At 36.3% G+C, this 20,704-nt stretch overlaps 1 protein-coding gene across 3 annotated transcripts in view; it reads left to right on the top strand.

Moving 5' to 3' along the window:
- LOC149785082 (myotubularin-related protein 13-like) overlaps positions 1-20,704 on the top strand; it is a 277,095-nt gene that overhangs the window by 236,499 nt on the left and 19,892 nt on the right. For all 3 annotated transcript variants that reach the window (XM_089978822.1, XM_089978820.1, XM_089978821.1), the window contains 6 exons: positions 744-1,052; positions 2,305-2,541; positions 7,864-8,170; positions 13,929-14,084; positions 14,963-15,114; positions 16,223-16,360. In XM_089978822.1, coding sequence (XP_089834948.1) covers positions 744-1,052; positions 2,305-2,541; positions 7,864-8,170; positions 13,929-14,084; positions 14,963-15,114; positions 16,223-16,360 — 1,299 coding nt within the window. The remainder of the gene's footprint in view (positions 1-743; positions 1,053-2,304; positions 2,542-7,863; positions 8,171-13,928; positions 14,085-14,962; positions 15,115-16,222; positions 16,361-20,704) is intronic.

Genomic DNA, 20,704 nt, shown 5'->3' with positions numbered 1-20,704 from the left:
GGGTAAATAAAGAATTATAGCATTTTATTCCCCACAACCCAATTTTGTTCAAACCCATCCACCCCTTGTTTTGATAACAAGGAGAGAGATGAAGCAACATTTATGGTATTCTCAATGTCTCACCTGTGTTCACAGTTGGCACAATGCATTCTGCAGAACTTGGCACCTTGAAAGTATTACCACATAATTTTTAAAAACTTGCATTACTGACATATTGCTTCTGTTTGTGTGGGTTTGAGTGGGCGTGTAAGTTTAACAGTAACTTCCCGTGGATTGGTGGTTCTTTCCAGGATTTTCCAGGGTTCTTCCTACACCACATATACTGGCTGCCATGTACAGCCTATCTTGTGCTGAAAAATGGCATTAAGTGCACAAAACCAAACCAATCATTTGAAAGGAATTTTTTTTTGTCAGAAATGGGTGTGAGATTGTAAACTTTAAACCTTTTGAATTCATATATTCTTTAGAATATAACCTACATACTTCTCCAACCATGTTGCCCCTAGGTTTTGACTAGCTTAACACCACAGTTTTAATGGCCTATAATGATTCATGCATATTGGCAAATGGGATTTTTAATTAATTCTTTGGAATTTTCAGTCCTCAATGATTAACTAACAAATAATGGCTGATCATTGGAGCCTATGAACATAACTGTATTGTATCATTTACCGTGCATGTGTGTGTGTTTGTGATGACCTAGTAGAATTTTTTTCAGATGCTTGCTTTACACTTTATTTCAGATTCACCATCAGTTTCCATTGTCATTTGAATTCAACCAGTACTACCTGAAATTCTTGGCCTACCATTACGTGTCCAATCGATTTCGCACCTTCATGCTTGATAATGAGTTTGAGAGAATGGAGGCTGGTTGGGTATTGGAGGAGAAAAAACCACCACGATTGGATGAAATGGATGAGGAGTCAGGTTTTGCCCCAAAGCATGCTCAGCAGTCCAGCATGGGAATGTCAATATGGGACTTTATTGACAAGCATCATCGAAAGTCCCCAATTTTCTACAATTTTCTGTATAGTCCAGTGGATCAAGAGGCAGTAAGTCCACATGAGATTTGTTTTTTATTAGTCTTTTGTGCATAGCCCACAGTAAGGAGAATTATGCCATAGTGTGTGATGTAAAGCAAATTACTAGACCAATTAAAATAAAGTGATACATTTCCCATGATAAATTATCATCTGCATTTTATAAAATTATCATCTGCATTTTATATTTTTCATCACACTTGTAGTGAAACTGTAGCTTAAAGTTACCATATTCTGGTACATAAATTTACTTTACTGGCAATCCTTTATTGGTGGGAAAATCAAGACACATCACTTTTCCACTTGCAGAAGCAGTTAATTTTTTGGTTAACAATGTTCAGCAATGTTTTCATCATGGGCTTGACATGCAGAATGCGGCCAATATGGCCACCATCTTGAAATCATAATGCTACTCCTTCTGAATGGAAAGGAACCCTGGGTGTTTGAAGAATATCAGAGATAAGAAAGAATTGGTTTATCTTGAATGCTTGGAAATTCTTTTCAGTCAACAGAGCATCAGTTCCTTCATGGGACTCTTGTTCACTTAATAGTATGGTTTGTTGGGCATGCAGAAAAAGTGGAATCGCTTGGATACCTTGAAGCAAATGCCAGGCAATGTCTGTCAAGGATCTACATCAGTAGTTTCGAACCTCAAACAGTACGAATACAAGAGTTTGACAGTGGCCGCATGAGTACATAAATATCGTGTTTTCAGAGCAACATTTGCAAAAGTAATTTCTTCACAGTAATTATCGTTCAGCATAACATCAGCACCAAAATTTTGTGGTTGACTTTCACTTAGAGTAAAAAAGAAACCTGTTGATTTGGCAGTAAAAAGGATCAAGGACAAGGTCACAGTGCCTGAAAGAAATATGTGATTTCTGCTCATAAATTTCAGTTGTCTGTATAGAGAACTATTGAATACAGGGTGGGCATGTAAAGTGTTGTTTGCTATACTCTTGTTTTGTAAATAAATTGAACTTTTTATATATAGAACCTTCAGGCTGCATCAAGAGCATATGCGTTTTACTAACTTAAATCTAGGGTTTTTTATATCAGGATTTTTTGAAAATTTCACTAATTTTGTGGATATCTTAGAGCTGAACAACTTTGGCCAAACTGTGGATGTGTGTGTTCAGCAGACAGGAATCTAATTTTTTAATTGGTTCATCAACACTCTCCATTCAGTTTTCAAGAGTCATAATGTGAAGATGTTTTGGACGAAAATAGAAAGTTTCAATCATATTTTTGTTCTATCTTATAGGTACTGAGGCCGTATTCAAACCTGTCAAACCTAAAGATCTGGGATTACTATACCACAGAGGACCTGTCCCATGGTCCGTCCTATGACCTTGATGTAGTTCAAAAAGAGATAAGGCTGTCCGATGAACAGGAAGTTATTGACGCACAAGGTCACGAGGCAGAACATCGCAGAACTATTAATGGGTGTTATGACAGTGTGCTATTTCTCCAGCCAGATAGCTTTAGGTGTCAATTTATGGTATGTTAAATATTAATTATGGTGGGCAATGGAATTATTGTATTCAGAGGTGTTTTACTGAATGGCATACATGTAGGTTGTTTCATGGCAGGGCAAGTGGAGTGAAGTGCTTTGCCCAAGGACATATGCGTAGTCTGGCAGCCATCTCAGGCGAATCAAAACAGTTGAATTTTAAACAAGACTGTTTTACTGACAAATCCAGCACACTAGCTGCTGCATTACATTGGGCGCTCTTTAGCCACCTTTTACAACACAAAGACCATCAGGCCTGTTCCCTTTAGGGCCATTGTTGATCCCTTCATGTTTAGACAAAAGAATAGTACGGACAGTAACAAGTCTAAACATTTTTCTTATATATGCTATTTCCCAGTGAAGTTAGTATTGAACCTGTGAATGACCATGACCGACGTATAAAATTAAATGACCATTAGCTGACTTGACATGCTGGACATTAGATACAAGGTTCCCATAATTATCTCTTGCATTTGCTTGGTATTTATGTTTTTCCAATTGTTTGAGAGATTATTTTGCAACTTATAAAACTCCTATAATTAACACATTAACCCCTGGCGACAAGTTTACATGGCAGAGGTAGTAGCCTACTGCCGAGCTCTGTAGCATCAAGGTCATGCACGATACACTAAAGTGGGTGGTATTATAGAAAGGTAGACATATGTAGCTCTACAATGATACCAAATAATCTGGAAGTTCTAGTTGCACTACAAATTACAGAGGGAAAAACCTCATTTTTTGGACCTGATTTTTTTTCCACCCAAAATTTGTCCATGGTCGGAATCTGATATTGTGTCCGGATTTTAGACTTTTTGATCTCAGATCTAAGGCAGACCAGTACGAACTGCAAACAGACAGATAAACCTTTGCAAAAAGTAGGATAAGATGGGCATTTGGAATAAAGAGTGGTCTCGATATGAAAATAATGGGTCTGTTAAGCAAAAAAAAAAGAAGAAAAACAAAATCCAACTTTTACCCTTCTGCTCATGTGCGAGCCAAATAGCCAATGAAAAACGATGTTTCTAGCACAAATAGGCATTAAGTTACTTGAAAATCACCTGGAAGTTGATGTATTAGGATGTATTCAGAAATAGCTTTCAAAATGTGTTTCCTACTCGATTTTCAAGTGAAAAAGACAAAAACCTCCAGGGGTTAATGTGTTAATGGTTGCAAAAAGGTCTATACAAAAGACATTAGATCAGTTTCTTATACGGTATGTTTTTTAAGTTGTGTGGCATTGTTGCAGTACATAACAGACCTTTTATATAATCTATGTTTGGTTTTGACCTTAATTAAAAAGATAGCATCTACAACCCATTTCTATTATAATCCAGTATTTGTATGAGGACCTGATCAAATTAAAATTTAGTCACTCAACCAGCCTTTTAGCATACATGCCATCCATTATGCTTTTGGCTTAATCATCTCGCTTTTTTCCACTAAATTAGTAATTTTCTCATTTTTATTAACACCCCATTAATCCCACAGACTGTATTGAAGAAAGGACGGCTTCTATGTAACTATGTTGTTGTTGTTGTTGTTGTGTGGTTTAACGCCATTTTTCAGCACACGATAGGCTATACATGGCGGCCAATATTAATGGTGGAGGAAGAACCCGGGAAAACCCCGGAAAGAACCACCGACCCACGAGAAGCTACTGGCAAGCTTTCTGACACAGCCACATTGGCCGAATCCAAGACTCAAACCCACACAGACAGAGGTGAGATGGCAGTGATCCATAATGGAGAGCGCTGTAGACCACTCGGCCACTCGGGGCACTATGTAACTATGACATAAGAGTATGCTTGTCCATAGACTTGCATGCACTTTCCTAGCAGTATGTGTTCTATTTATAGCAGCTGCCCTATTTCCAAGAAACAACTTTAAAACTTTTGACCTCAGTTTCTATCTATAGCAGTTTTATGGCTTAGTTAAGAGAGAACAGACTGGTTTTCTAACTTTTAATCTTGCAGATTCTTTGTTCTGATTCATATCTTGTTCAGTACCAGTCTGTAGGTATTTTTGGCAATAACAGTCAAGTCAGATTTATTCTAGTTGATGCATGTATTAGAGCAAAAATGTTTTTCAAATAATTTCACAGATAGATTAGGAATAGACAAAAAAAAAAACAATTCAGAGATGAATACATGAATTATGCATACAGCATTCCATTCTATGGCAGCTTCACGCCCCTTGCAGGCTGTATGGAAAGGATTTTAATATTAGTCATGGTGATAAAAGAAAGAAACCATGAATTAGCTTATTTTACTAACTCCAATTCTAAGGTAACTTCTTTTTTTTACAGCAGAACTAAACTGTGGTCACGAATTTTATAAATGCAGAGGTGTTATGTACTGAGTTCTTAATAGAACATGGACTACCCCTAGCAGTAGAAGACTACATTGGTCCTTTGTTCAGATCTTGTATCCTGATTCCAAAATTGCAGAAAATATGCATGTGCAAGAACAAAATCATCTAATATTGTTAGGTGTTTAGCAGAAGATACTTCATGTAAAATTGCAGAAGCCATGAAAATTGGGCCGTTTAGTATTGCAACAGACAGGAGTAGTGATTATGATGACAAAACGTTGTACCCAGTCTATGTAAAAGACTTTGACAACAGAAACGGCAAAGTCACAGTGCTCTTCTTCGTTACCAGAACTAACAGTAGATTCCACTGGAGAAAACTTTTTTTTATTTGCTTGATAATGCATTGAATAAACATAAGTTGGCAGAACTGTATGGGTTTTTCAGCTGATACTTCATCAGTCATGACTTCAATTCATAAAGGAGTTGCATTCTGTATTTTGAAAAATGTCTTCATCATTGTATATACTAGGTTGTCTTTGTCATATGATGCATCATGCTGCAGGAAGGGCTGCTGATAAATTTGAATGAGAACTCTGAAGTATCAAGTTGGCATTCTACCTGATAATGTACTTCATGTGGACAGAGTTGATTTTTTAAATCTTATTTCCCAGCTAAAATACCCAGTAACTGGAAGATATAAATTTCCTCTTCTTTGTCAGATTGTGAAAGGAATATTGGTTCTTTACCATTTTAATGCTGACTGTGAGAGAGTGTTCAGTATTGTTAACAAAAATAAAACTGAATTCAGATCCAGGCTCTGTAACCCAGCACTTAGTGCTCTACTGGTGTGCAAAACATTCATAATCTCAGCTGGTACAAAGTATTTTGAAATGCAGTATGAGAGTCTCTTGCTTTTTAAAGCTCAAAGTGTTATATACGAAACCTTGAAGCAGTAATTGGTATTAAAAGTCCAGAGGGATAAATAAATCATTTTGTACATATGCTCACTGAATTTTTATTATGTTATATGTGGTTTACTCATTTTCTCCTTGGATTACTCTTTTTGTCCACTTGGATTACACTTTTTCCTCACCAGGGGTTGGCAATCTATGTTTCAGTCAAGTGTTTCCTTTTCATTATTCAAAAATGTCAGTTAATAATAAATTTTTCAAAACAGTACATTTTCATAAGTACTTTTGTTGAATGAAATTCTATTGTATACTGTAAAGACTTGTTTGTAACTCAACTCAACTATAAGTAGCACCCCACCCCTTTTTTTAAGGCTACGACAATCCAATTTCTCTTTGATCCTCCTATAAGTTGGGATGTATTTTGCAAGTCACAGCTGTCAGAAGGGGCGACTTTTTATTGAGTCAAGAGTTGTGCTCTGGAAAAATAAACACGCCAAACAAATAGATATATAGGAAAAATAAAGCCAAAACCAGTGCAAAGTACAGTAATTATTTATTATATGGAATATATCAGAAATAAATTGACAACTTACAATTTTTCCATCTTCATGTAATAAAATTCATTTAAACCCATAATGCTTTACATTGTATATCTGTTAATTCAGTTATAGGTCACATACCAGTATAAAAATATTACTTCAAAATGATCTGACTAACAACATCCCATAATATGTTAATTCCATATGTCTTCCAAATCAACAATGAAAGTTGGGTGCAGATTCACATTCTCCTATTAATGTCACTCTGATTTCATCTCATACCAGTTCCAAAAATTCATCCTCATTGTCTGATAAAGTTCTGAAATCCTCCATTGTTGTCTAGTCATTGTAAATTGTCATCATCTATCATCATACATATTGTCTGACTCCACTTCCTTGGCTGCACTGTCATATGCAGTTTAATGTCATACATGAGGGAAGTTGTAGAACTCTACTTGGCACTGAACAAGTATTAGGTTTTGGCTCAATCAGAAGGATTGTCAACATGAAAACAAAGCGAGTGCTGCCTTTAGAAGCCTAGGTCTTATTGAGTCATGTGCACTGGCAGAGAACTTGGGGAAATATCACATGTGAATCGAATCTTACATATGGAAAAGGAAAAGGCAAATTAAATCAAAACTTTTATTGCTTAGTGTTTATACAGCAAAACACAAATATGAATACAAATACAAATTGTTCAGACTTGCACAAATAATTGAAGCAATATACATGCTGGTAAGCAGCATTGATGGACACCACTTTGCGGTGGGTAGATGTTAATTTACAGGCAATATTTTATAATTATTCAAATCCAGATAACTAGATACAGGTATTGTGTAATGAATACCATCATGAACTGGATCAATACAGTTCATACAGTTGTATGTTTTTAATGGAAGTAGTGGCATGAAGACATAAAAATGTTTGAATTATTTGTATGCACTACAAACATCTTGAATTTTCACCATTGCCACATGATTTATTGATTTTAGTAATGTCACAATTAACCCCTAGTCTGCATGAATTAAATTTTGAGTGAACAGTGTTGACTTTTAAGCAGTATATATTGTAGTTTGTGACAGAAACAAAGAATCATATTTATAAATTTATAGAGTGATAGAAAACTAGTGAAGCATGGAAAGATAACCCTTAAACTGAAGCAGCAGCAAATCCAGAACCAGAAAGAAAATTTTCAAGTACATTCAATAATTTAATATACATTTTAAATTTCGCAACTACCTAGCCATCTTGATAATTTAGGGAAAAAAAATGTCTGCAAGTGCCATTAGAATTTCAGGATCCCAGAATTGCATGTTTACATTTCTTTCTCATTTGCACCAGTCGGCTAGTTAAGACTTAGATTTTATTGTATTCTATTTCATAATTATACATAGTATGCGTTTTTCACATTCGGTGAATTAAGAATTCATGACTGAATTATCTCCCTTTGTACCTACATGACCTTGATCGTGTTGCAGGAGATTCATAAGCTAACATTTCCACACTGAATTGTCTCCCATTGTACTACCCTAACATTTTCCTTGTTGCAGGAGATACATAATCTTGAGAATTGCTTGGGACATTTGCCCAGAAAGTGGAAAATATTTTGGGACAAGCTAGAGTCTCCCAACTTACGTTACAGTGTCCAAAGACAGATTTCCTTCAACATGCAGCTTTTACGTAGTCATGGTAGATCCATCCACAAACGATCCACTTTGGAAATACTGGTTAAGGGAAAGATGCTTGGTGAAGCAGCACGCATGTTTAGTCAACCCCACAGATTCGAGGAAACAACATACACTACCCCTGTGTACTGTGACTTTTGTTCACAGCTGCTTTGGGGATTTGTTAAAACAGGTAACTGAAATAAGAAAGAGTTTTGCCATTTCTAATAAAAAATAAACCAAATTAGTGGACACCACTGCCACCCAGTTGACCCGGCACTACAGCACATGAATATCTTGCTCAACCACTAGTAGTACATTTCTGTGATATTTCACTATTACAAAAAAGATATCTATTGTGATAGAAAAATATTTCTAATTCTCCACATATTTTATAGAAAGAGGGAATGGGTTCATTGTGGTAGATAAATATTTCTCTTTCTCCACATATTTTATGGGAAGAGGGAATGGGCTTATTGTGCTAGATAAATATTTCTCTATTTATCTTTCTCCACATCTTTTGGGAAGATGGAATGAGTTCATTATGCTTGTTAGAATATAACTCTAATGAAATAACTTTGTGCTCAGTTTTTCTGTGACATTTTTATGGGATTCTTTATGCAGGTAAAGGTGAATTTCTTATTTAAATTACACCTAAATGGTTGCAATAATCATACATACAAGTTAGAGCTCATCTGTCACTAAATAGCATTACCCTCATAATGGGCTTGATTGGAATTATGCTTGAGTCATTTTGTGATGAAAAATGTTGAGTAATATACCAGACATACACCATTTGTTTGGTAATGTTGAGTAATAAACCAGACATACATTGATTGTATGGTGATGTTGTGTAATAAACCAGACATACACCAATTGTTTGGTAATGTTGAGTAATATGCCAGACATACATTGATTGTATGGTGATGTTGTGTAATAAACCAGATATACACCAATTGTATGGTAATGTTCAGAACAAAACGTTCACCAGTTGTATGGTAATATTGAGTAATAAACCAGACATACACTAATTGTATATTAATGTACAAGTAATAAACCAGACATACACTAATTGTATGGTAATGTACAAGTAATAAACCAGACATACACTAATTGTATGGTAATGTACAAGTAATAAACCAGACATACACCAACTGTATGGTAATGTACAAGTAATAAACCAGACATACACCAATTGTATGGTAATGTTCAGAACAAGACATACATTAATTGTATGGTAATGTACAAGTAATAAACCAGACATACACTAATTGTATGGTAATGTACAAGTAATAAACCAGACATACACCAATTGTATGGTAATGTACAAGTAATAAACCAGACACACCAGTTGTAAAGTAATGTTCAGAACAAGACATGCACCAATTGTATGGTAATGTAAAAGTAATAAACCAGACATAACTAGTTGTAAAGTAATGCTCAGAAGAAGACATTCACCAATTGTATTGTAATGGAAAAATAATAAACCAGACATACACCATTTGTATGGTAATGTTCTGAACAAGACATACATTAATTGTATGGTAATGTTGAGTAATATACCAGACATACACCAATTGTTTGGTAATGTTGAGTAATAAACCAGATATACATTGATTGTATGGTATATATGGTGATGTTGAGTAATAAACCAGGCATGCACCATTTGTATGGTAATGTTGTGTAATAAACCAGACATACACCAATTGTATGGTAATGCTGAATAATATACCAGACATACACCAATTGTATGGTAATGCTGAGTAATATACCAGACATACACCAATTGTATGGTAATGTACAAGTAATAAACCAGACATACACCAGTTGTATGGTATTGCTGAATAATATACCAGACATACACCAATTGTATGGTAATGCTGAGTAATATACCAGACATACACCAATTGTATGGTAATGTACAAGTAATAAACCAGACATACACCAATTGTATGGTAATGCTGAATAATATACCAGACATACACCAATTGTATGGTAATGCTGAGTAATATACCAGACATACACCAATTGTATGGTAATGTACAAGTAATAAACCAGACATACACCAGTTGTATGGTATTGCTGAGTAATAAAACAGAATTCACCAATTGTTTGGTAATGTTGAGTAATATACCAGACATACATTGATTATATGGTGATGTTGAATAATATACCAGACATACACCAATTGTATGGTAATGTTCAGAACAAGACATACATTAATTGTATGGTAATGTTGAGTAATATACCAGACATACATTGATTATATGGTGGTGTTGAGTAATATACCAGACATACACCAATTGTATGGTAATGTACAAGTAATAAACCAGACACACCAGTTGTAAAGTAATGTTGAGTAATATGCCAGACATACATTGATTATATGGTGATGTTGAGTAATATACCAGACATACACCAGTTGTATGGTAATGTACAAGTAATAAACCAGACATACACCAATTGTTTGGTAATGTTGAGTAATATGCCAGACATACATTGGTTGTATGGTGATGTTGAGTAATAAACCAGACATACACCAATTGTATGGTAATGTTCAGAACAAGACATACATTAATTGTATGGTAACGTTGAGTAATATACCAGACATACATTGATTATATGGTGATGTTGAGTAATAAACCAGACATACACCAGTTGTACAGTAACTAAGCAAATGTACTCATGTTTAGATTAGTTTCTTGTACACAATAGATTATACAGTCATGAAACTTTACATGTGCATACTTCCTGAGGCATGCCACACTGTCATATCAATAGTGGACCACTGTGACCTGCTTTTCCTACACCACTGATCATGTACACTTTGTATATGTAGAGCAGTTCTAGGGATACTGTTGCTTGTAAGTACCATCATGAAACTTTACCTGTGCGTAATCTCTGGTAAGTACTACACCTTTATATCAAAAGTAGGTCAGTATGACCTTTGACGCTCAAGTGATCATGTAAACTCTTTATGTTTAGGTCAGTTTTGGGGACTCCCTTGCTTGTGAAGCTTGAATTGGAATATGAAATTGTATCATCAAGATCTTGTATGTGTTTGATGATCAGCAAGTGACATGCATATTAATGAGGTGATCTTGCATCTAATTGGCTGAATGTTACCTTCTGAAAACCATGATTATAACCCAAGTTTCGTCATGAATTTCAACTTGTCAGTATTAGTCGAACTGTAAAGTACAGTATTAACCTGCAGATACAGTCATTGCTGTTGTCAGTAGTTTTTGGAAGGTTTGAAGGTGACATAGGTTTGTTTAATGTTCATCTTTGCGCACAGTAAAGGTTGGATGATAGCCTATTGATTTTCATACTTCCCAGAAGATCTTGTTGCTATTTTTCTGAAAAATGAAATGATCTTTCTGCATTAGTATTGATTTGACAGAGTGGCCACACTAGTTATCAGTCACATCTTGGTATTTCTGACAGTAAGATGGCAGATACATTTAGAAATTTGCCTTCAAAAAGGAATCTTACTTCCATGCTGCTCCATTCCAACTACCAAAATGTCACACTTTGCTTTTTCATGATTACTTGAACAGAGAAAATCCAACTCAAAATACCTTTGCCACTGTAACGTTCCCATAATCTTTAACAATGATGACTTCCTCAGTCTCTTGCAAGGCCACAAAATGCAGTGTCAGCTGTCCTGTGGTAATATAATTCCTTGAGCAATAACTATCAGCTGTCCTGGGGAATCGTATTCTATGAACATTAGCTATATCAGCTGTACTGGGGTAATAGTGTTCCATGAGCATTAACTGTATCAATTGTCCTGGGGTAATAGTATTCTGTGAGCATAAATTGTAACAAGTGTCCTGGGTTAATATTGTTCCAAGAGCATTAACTGTATCATCTGTCCATGGGTTATAGTATTCCATGAGCATTAACTGTATCAACTTTTCTGAGGTCATGGTGTTCCAGTGTCATATGTCCTTGGGTTATAGTATTCCATGAGCATTAACTGTATCAACTTTTCTGAGGTCATGGTGTTCCAGTATCATATGTCCTTGGGTTATAGTATTCCATAAGCATTAACTGTATCAGCTGTCCTGGGGTGATATTATTCTAGGAGCATTAAGAGTGAAGCAGTATGAATGACAGCTGTGTACTGTATATACAGGTTACTGGTATCACAGTGTCAAAAAGGTCTCTGTCTCTTCTTTTTGGAAATCATGTTTCTAATCAACATGACCATGTCAGAAAGTTTGTGAATCATTGTGTTTTTCATGAGATGTTGCTTATATGTATTGTCCAACATGATTGTCTATTAATTGTCAGTGCATTCTACATCTCCATCAGGTTCCTCTAATAATTAAACTGTTCTACACAGTACAGGGACAGATACATGATTTTCTTGTACAAGAGTGAAAAGGATGGTCTGTTTTGTTTAAAATATAAAAACCTTTTCTTTTATTAACACACTTTCCATCAGGCAGAGCATGTTATATTTTGATGTTACCAGTTTAGTTTCAGCAAAATTACTTCATTTGTCCATCATCTTCAGTTAACAAACTTTGTTGATGGCTCGCACTTGGGGTAAGGAGGATGCCAGTTGGTTTCAGGATCTAAAGCTGACAAGGTTTTAAAAATATATTTCCACTCTAACTAAAATGGGGCTATCAGCTATCTACACAGCATATGCTTTCCAATTTACCAAAAATAGTAGTTTTCAACTGTTTTATACAAAATACAGTCAGTGGCAGCAACCTATGTAATATTTATTCAAAGAGCAAATTACATGTAGCTTCACCAATGAACTGCTTAATAAAATTGGTCTTCAGCCCAGTTTTGTTGTTAAAGAAAGGAATTTATCCATGTTGTTTGGTTAAAGCTGAATTTATTGTTTTGTCATAAGTTCCCCAGATGTATTATATGAAATACACGGAAATTTTATTGCCAAAGAAGCAAACATTGGGAAGGAGTTATGTTTCTGCCAGTTCAGTGTATCAGTTTTATGTAGTTTTACATGTGCACCAGTGGAATCAGTTACAGATACTCTTGACTACTCTTTATGTTTTATGTAGTTTTACATGTGCACCAGTGGAATCAGTTACAGATACTCTTGACTACTCTTTCTAGTTTTATGTAGTTTTACATGTGCACCAGTGGAATCAGTTACAGATACTCTTGACTACTCTTTCTGTCCAGCTCCAGCTTTGCACTCTCAGATTTGTTGCCCTCAACCTTTAAGATTACTATATCAAATAACCAATCACACTTAAGATCTGAAGAACCGTTGTTTTTTTAGCACATTTGGGGTTGGGAACTTATCACTTTTCTCTGGATTATAACTTACAGCATCCGACTTTGATTGACAGTCAAACAGGGTGCTTATTAGCAGATAGTTGTGAACCCATCTTCCTCCTTGTCCATTGTTTCCATTCTGGCATTTATTTTCTGTTTATTTTTTTAATTTTATTTTTGTTGTCATGGGTTCACCATTCTCAAAGACAGCTTGTCCCTCAGTTTCATGAAAAGAGGCAATGCCAGTCTAATTGAGGTGCATGTGACATACAGCAACTGATTCAGTTTTGAGGTCTTTGATAATGCCAGGAATTGGCTATACAACCTTGCCATCTTTTTAATCAAGTAGCCAGGATCTAGCCTCTCTTCAAATGAGGGTCAAGTACAGCTGCACTAATTGCAGGTTCTTGTTGAATATATCTCCCCAGCATGTCAAATGTTGAGTTCCACCTGGTTTCACAGCCAAGATCGTACTTTGCATTATTCAGGGATTTTTTCTTCTTTTCTAGGACACAAGAAGCTTATGGACTTTTCCAAAAGTACTTTACAGTTGCATGAATAAATTGTATTGGTTGTACTCTTGGATATTGTTGTCTGTCCCAAATGTATTTTGTTCTTGCCCATGGTATCAACAGCACAAGCGCTATATAGTCAACGATTATTCAATATCCTATTATTCTTTTCAGGAATGCATTGTGCTGATTGTGGTTATAATTGCCATGAAAAGTGTAAGCCCTCTGTGCCAAAGAATTGCACCAAGCTGAAGACGGTGCCAGACAGCAGCACAAGCAGTTCCAGCATTTCCAGAACAGTAGGCTCAGAGGGGAGCTCAATCAGTGGAAGTAAAATACACATACCGTCTTTCAATCTTGAAAACAAAAACAATAATAATTGTAGTAATAATAACAACAACAAAACAATAATTCTGATTTGTTAATACATTTTATTATTCCTCTTTCCTGAATAATTATTTTAAAACTTGATTTTTCCATTTGTCAGAAGTTAAGGAATCCAGTATATTTATGCTCTTTGAAACTATTTTCTTGATGAGGAATTAAGTAACTTACAGTAAACTCTGGATAAAGTTAAGTCCAGGGTATACCCGGCTTATAATGAAGCCTTGATTATCCCACATGTCATTTGCATATCCAAAGTTCATTGTAACAGGAAGCTAAAGGTACCCAAATTACCATCTTATATCCAGATCTTATTGTAACAAAAAAAGTATAAAGTACCCCAAATTACCATCTTAATATCCAGATCTTATTGTAACAAAAAAGGTCTAAAGTACCCCAAATATCATCTTTGTATCTAAATGTAATTATAACCAGGGAAACATATTAAGTGAAACACTGGAAGGGACCTTGAAATAAGGTTTATATTCATTATTTTGTTATTTCAGATTTTGTTATAAACACAGTTTATTGTATATGAAAGTAAGGTAATGTTACTGTACTATTTAATGGATGTTATTGTACTATTCAATAATGTTACTGTACTATTTCTTAGGAACCATTTTGTGATATTTAAAGTAATACCATTTAAACAGCTCTTCACAATGTCAAAAATATAAGGGCTGTTCATTCAAACATACAGGGTACCCAGGGATTGTCTAAACTTCTAAATTGCATATGCAGGTGACTTCATGTTGACATACCTTTCCTGGGTCCTGTATATGTTTTAATGGAACAGCCCTAAGGTTGACTTTTGTCTATTCCAGTGGCTACTCTGCCAGCGGGCACCCATGCATATGAACACTACGCGCCCAGTTCGGGCGAGCACAGAACCCATGAGGGGTACTTGTTTAAGAGAGGTGCATTGTTGAAGAATTGGAAACAGAGATGGTTTGTCCTTGATTCCATGAAGCACCAGGTAGGAATCAAAATATTTATGGAATCACTGAAGATGCTGATGACACAAATAAAATCAATTTTTTGAGAACCATCCTTTTTTCCGAGTACAAATTTTCTTTCAAGACTGTGGTTCTTTATAGAGTCATCACAATATATAATAAAACTGACTAGAACATGAGGAATATGGTCAGGAATAACAGTTCAGGACCAGGGTCAGAAGTGAGTACATGCATACGTTGATGTCACAGGAAGAAAACAAACATTGCTATTTTTAAAGAATTTTCTGAGAAAAATATGAAAGAAATTAGTACTTGCACATCTAATAGTTGTAACTAATCATATAGCTCTTACCGTAACTTGTAATCACTTAAGTCTGGAGTCACAAGGTCATCAGGTTACAATTGACTGAGACAGTCCCAAATGTTAAGAACATATGTAATCAGAGATGTACCTTTGGTTTATGTAGCTGCTTTCAAGCTTGGATGAATTGTTTTCTCTATGTTCTTAATAATATTAAGTTCCAGAGTCTATATTGTCCGGGGTAGTTATTCACTGGGCGATTTTTTAAAAATTTGGCCATTGTTTTGTGCTTCTAGAACCATGGAGCAGATAATTTTCTTGCTTGGAAGTCAGTTCCTCATTTGGAAACATTTGAAATAACTGGCCACATATACTTGTGAGAGTAAGTTTTTCCCACTGAAACCAGATTTTGAACACTGTCCCAGCATAACATTTTGATCATTGCCCAAACATCTTTAGCTTCATCTAAAAAAATTACTCATTGCTACTGGCTGAGAATAAAATTAAGACACTGAGAGTTTCTAAAATGAAACCTGTATACATACAGTTGTGTTTTCATAGTAGCCATCTTTCAACCAAAAAAATTCCCAAAATTGATATGTGCATCTAATTTATCTGGTTTAGCCCAGTGCTTGAAGTGTGTTGTACATTATATATACTAATCATAATATATATATATATATATATATTTATTTATTTATATATATCACTGACTTTAGATTTACCTGATTAAATTGTACCTGTATAAGTTACATGGTAGCATGTGCAGTTGTTAAAAAGGACCATTTGATGATTTGTAAAGTATAGTTATTCCTTTATTATTTTAGCTTCGATGGTATGATGCCATGGAAGACTCACACTATAAGGGATTCATCGATCTGTCAGAAGTGGAATCTGTAAAGTCGATCAGTGTCAAGTCAATCCAGGGGGTTCCCAAAAAGGCTGATGAAAATGCTTTCTTCGAGGTACTTAATATCTTTTGTGCCTTTCACACTTGAAATTTAAAAAAAGAAACATACCATATATAGTCCATTAGAAGTCCAGTCCAACTGGAAACTGCACAGATTCAGATCTGTCATCGCAAAATGCACTGGCAGATCTGAGTGTACGCAGTTTGTTAGAAGTAATCAGTGCATAGGCACCCGCACATAGGGGCATGGGGCAGGTATTCCCTTCTAGACATGTTTAGGCCTACATCTGCAGGCTCCCCTAGATCAGTGGAACAAAGAACATAGACCCTGATGTGCTAAAGTATTATGCAATGGCAGATCAGGGTCTATGTTTTTTACAGTGGGACTCAACTTAGGAGCGTGAATATATGGTTTTTATCTGTGTGTCTCATCAACATTAATCACAGAGTTTTCATTAGCAAAACAGTTTGCTAATGTTACAATAAATTGGAAGGCAAAAAAGTGTTTTTCTTTAAAAATGTGTGCATGATGGTAAGTATTTAGTTGATAATTAATTCATTAAAATTTTATGTATTAAATATGGTATAATATAGCTAATAAATTTTCATAAAATATATTGTAAATTCATTTCCTTTCATAGAATATGATTTCTCCTTCGAATATATTCCCTGATCACATCAGTGTTAGGAAAAAACTTGCTACTTCCCAAATCCAGCTCTCTCAAAAAAGATAAAATAGTCTTTTCTGTCTGCATCATGTTGACAAAGGGCAGTAACTCTTTCCCATTAACTCCCCTTGTTGTTTGATGCACAAGACACTTGCCTCACCTGTGCAAAATGTACTTCATCTGGGACTTGTGGTGTTTGTGCGATCTGGTTAGAGGATGTTTGGTTAACTGTCAATTGGAAGAGCATTAAAGATGAGATAGAACAGGGTCAAGACTTGCACTGAACAGTTGGATTTTTCGAGTATCCACCTGAAGACAGAATTAATTGTGAACATAGTGGGGGACATTTTTTGGGCTCCCCACCCACCAGCTCCTTCACCCACTGAAAATGATATGTACAACATTATCTATAGATACAGATGTGTCACATTCTGAAGGAGACAATGATGCAGTAACTTAATTTTGGGCAGTTTCTGCCTGTAAATCCATCTCATACCTTAATTAATAATTTTGACTGTATTGGGGAGTTTCCCCCATTTTTAGGCAGAAAATCCCTGCTTGTGTCTGAGCATGGCCTTCAAACCAGTAAACATAGGCACATTGGGTTTTAGCTAAATCTTTGTGATACATTCTATCACTGTAATACCATACACTGCCAATCTGACTACAGACCAACCAATCCAGTACTCCATACTTAATGCCCAGTGACATTAGATCGGTCATGTCGGTAGCCTATACCACATACAGATCTATGGGACCAATGAATGCGTACACTTATGGGAGTTATATAGATAGATCAACCCATTTCCCAATGCCTGTGGCAAGGTCAGTAACAGACCCATCCGTACCAGTACAACATTTTCAACCTTTGGATCTGGCTAGCAATATGTTAACAGCATATCCATTGGGATGGCACCATAACACATACAGAGGAGATGGAAGTTCCTCATCCATGCTGCCAAACATATATTATATGACATGGAAGTAGAGCTGGACCAGGATAACCCACCCAGTGAGTGCGAGGTTACACCTGAAGATCTAATGTACTCGGATCCAACAAATGAGAGTTCAGTTTAAGACTGTGGTGGAAGAAATTTACAAATGCTCTCCTCCCCCAAATGGCCATGCAGATCTAGACTTCAGTACATTTACACAAGGACTTCTACTGCAGTTGTCAATAACCTTTCACTGGTACATAACTCACAGGGACACCTTTCATACTGAGCTTCTGACTTTAGACAGGAAATGTTCAGCCATAAATACAACTGCTCCAATATTCTATAAAGTTGACAAAAATGTTTTTCATAATACATCATAACTGTTGCTTAATATTGTAGCCTCATGATGTTGGACTTGGCATCCTTAGCAATTTTCTGGCATGCCCTAAAAGTAAGTAATGAACATACCAAGGAATCAATGGCCTGCATTGCAAAGGTCATCATTAGATCAGCACATCATTCTTCAGTGAATGCTTTGACTGTCTGTGCTAACGTGGACTTGTAGTGAGACGTGTGTTTATGTGTGCTGCATCATGCCCTGACAATGAGGACAACACCTTTTGGATCACTAAGACCAGCAGCTCAGAAACTATCCAACTTGCTCTTCAGTCTCTTCAGTTGTTTGCTGCCCAACTACAGAAATTCCTTGTGCAAAAGATCAACAGCAAGATCTGGCTAATAATTAAGCAAAGCTGCCTCAGCCATTACATAGTTCCACTGAAATTCAAGACAGAGAGCATGGTCCATCAGACTCTTCATCAGAAAGGACAAGTTTGCCATTAGTCTTCATTGACCAATGAATACTTTCAGGCTATTATTCACCTAGCATCATGGAAATTCCTTGGATTTGCATATTGAGTAAATATGTACCTATTTTGAGCTCTTCCATTTTGTCTCAAAAGTCTGCCCATGTGTGTTTACAAATATTGTGAACTTAATGTCATCAGCTTCATCCACAGTGATGGTGACATATTTGGATGACATCCTTCAGAAACATATGGTAAGTTGTGATGGGCAGGAACAATCTCCTATCCCTTCTGAGTTGCCAGTGACTGGGAAATGTCTGACCTTCATCCCTGTCAGTCGTTTATCCATCTGGGTATGGAGTTTTTCACCAATCTCAATCTTGTACAGCAGATTGATTCTGCTGTTCTATCTTTACATGCACTCCTTACTGATAACCTTTACTTGCTCAATGGCTCTCCTTTTCCAGTCCATTCAATCCAAAGGTTAGGATCACAAATGAGGTGGTAGCATTTCTGCATCAATGGCACAACTACAATTGGCAAACAACGGTTATTCCTCTACAGCCACATCCAGAAGTTACAGTAAGTGTTGATGCTAGTACCTATTGTTAGGGATCCCACCTGTTGCCAGTCTTTTTTATTGATGGCAGCAGTTGGGTGCCAGAGGAAACGCCTCTTCACATCAACCATATGGAAAAGAAGACTATAATCAGCACATTGTTTTTCAGAAGGACCACATCATTGGGGCAATAGTCATAATCATGTAAGCCAGCTTGGTGGAGGTGACTTACCTCCCAGACAGGGAAACCAAATCACCCAACCAGTGCAATCTGGTTTTTTCTTGGTTGGCAGTCCCTGCGTAGGTACTATAAACTCAGTGTCAGTGTACAAATGAGACTCATTCCCAGAGATTTCTGGATGCAGAAGATTGGGCACTAGACACATCTTCAAACAGTTAGAAGCCGCTCTCAGATGGGGCAAGTCCTGGATCAATAATCGACTCACAGAGGCAAAAAGTTGATCCCAATAGCCATCAGTGTTACTGCTCATGATATCTTGACACTTTCAGGCATTATGGCAGAGGTGTTAGCCAGTTTTGATCTGAATAAACCAAAATCCCCAACCCTGTTTCTGAAATGAAAATCTCATGGGTTTTGACATTGCCCAATTCAAATAAAAAGCCCTTAGTCAGAATTTCACTGCAGCTACTATCATACAAAACATGTTTCCAGATAGCTTTGGCTTCAGCATGCAGGGAGAGTGAATTACATGCCTTTTCTACCCAAGCTCTCTTCAGTTTGTTTGAGATGGATTCCTCAGTCCTGATGACTCAAACAGGCAAAGAATAAACTGTCAACAGAGGACAGTCAGAGAGTCTTATACACTCCCTGTCTTCACTATTTATATCAAGAGAAGCAACCATGCAAGATCATGTTCATGTCAACTGGAACTACCTTAAGTGCACAGAGACAAGTCGTGGAACAAGAAACTCTTTCCCAATTTATACAATTCCATGACAATCATTCCATGACTTCGGCATAGTGTCAGTTCTTTTTTTACCAAATATAGTTTGTAGTACTAATAATTCTAACAAATTAGTGTTAGGACTGGTCGGCCTGGTGTCAGGATAATGTTAAAATGTTAAAGCTACGTTAAAAATCCAAATCACACACACACAGACATGCACAATTTTTCAGTCATTTGGTGTGGCAGTCTATAGTGATGTCAAGCACTGGAGCATCATGCCGCAGGCATGTAGCATGATGTCCCACCCAGACACATTATCCTGTCACCTGGCCGACCAGTGCTAACACTAACCTCTTAATGCTGAGTGCCAAGCGAGGCAGCTGTTAGTACCATTTTTGTAAGTTTTTTCTATGACTCAGCCAAGGATCAACCCACAACCTCCCACATCCAAGGCAGACACTCTAACCACTAGGCCACCAGAGCGGTATCAACTCGACTTAAAACTGACTAGACATATTAA

This window comes from Sinohyriopsis cumingii, chromosome 13, assembly GCF_028554795.1.
Source record: "Sinohyriopsis cumingii isolate HCF-2022 chromosome 13, ASM2855479v2, whole genome shotgun sequence".
Classification (NCBI taxonomy): Eukaryota; Metazoa; Mollusca; class Bivalvia; order Unionida; family Unionidae; genus Sinohyriopsis; species Sinohyriopsis cumingii.
The sequence above is the reverse complement of the archived record's forward strand: the minus strand, read 5'-3'. Positions and strand labels throughout refer to the sequence as shown.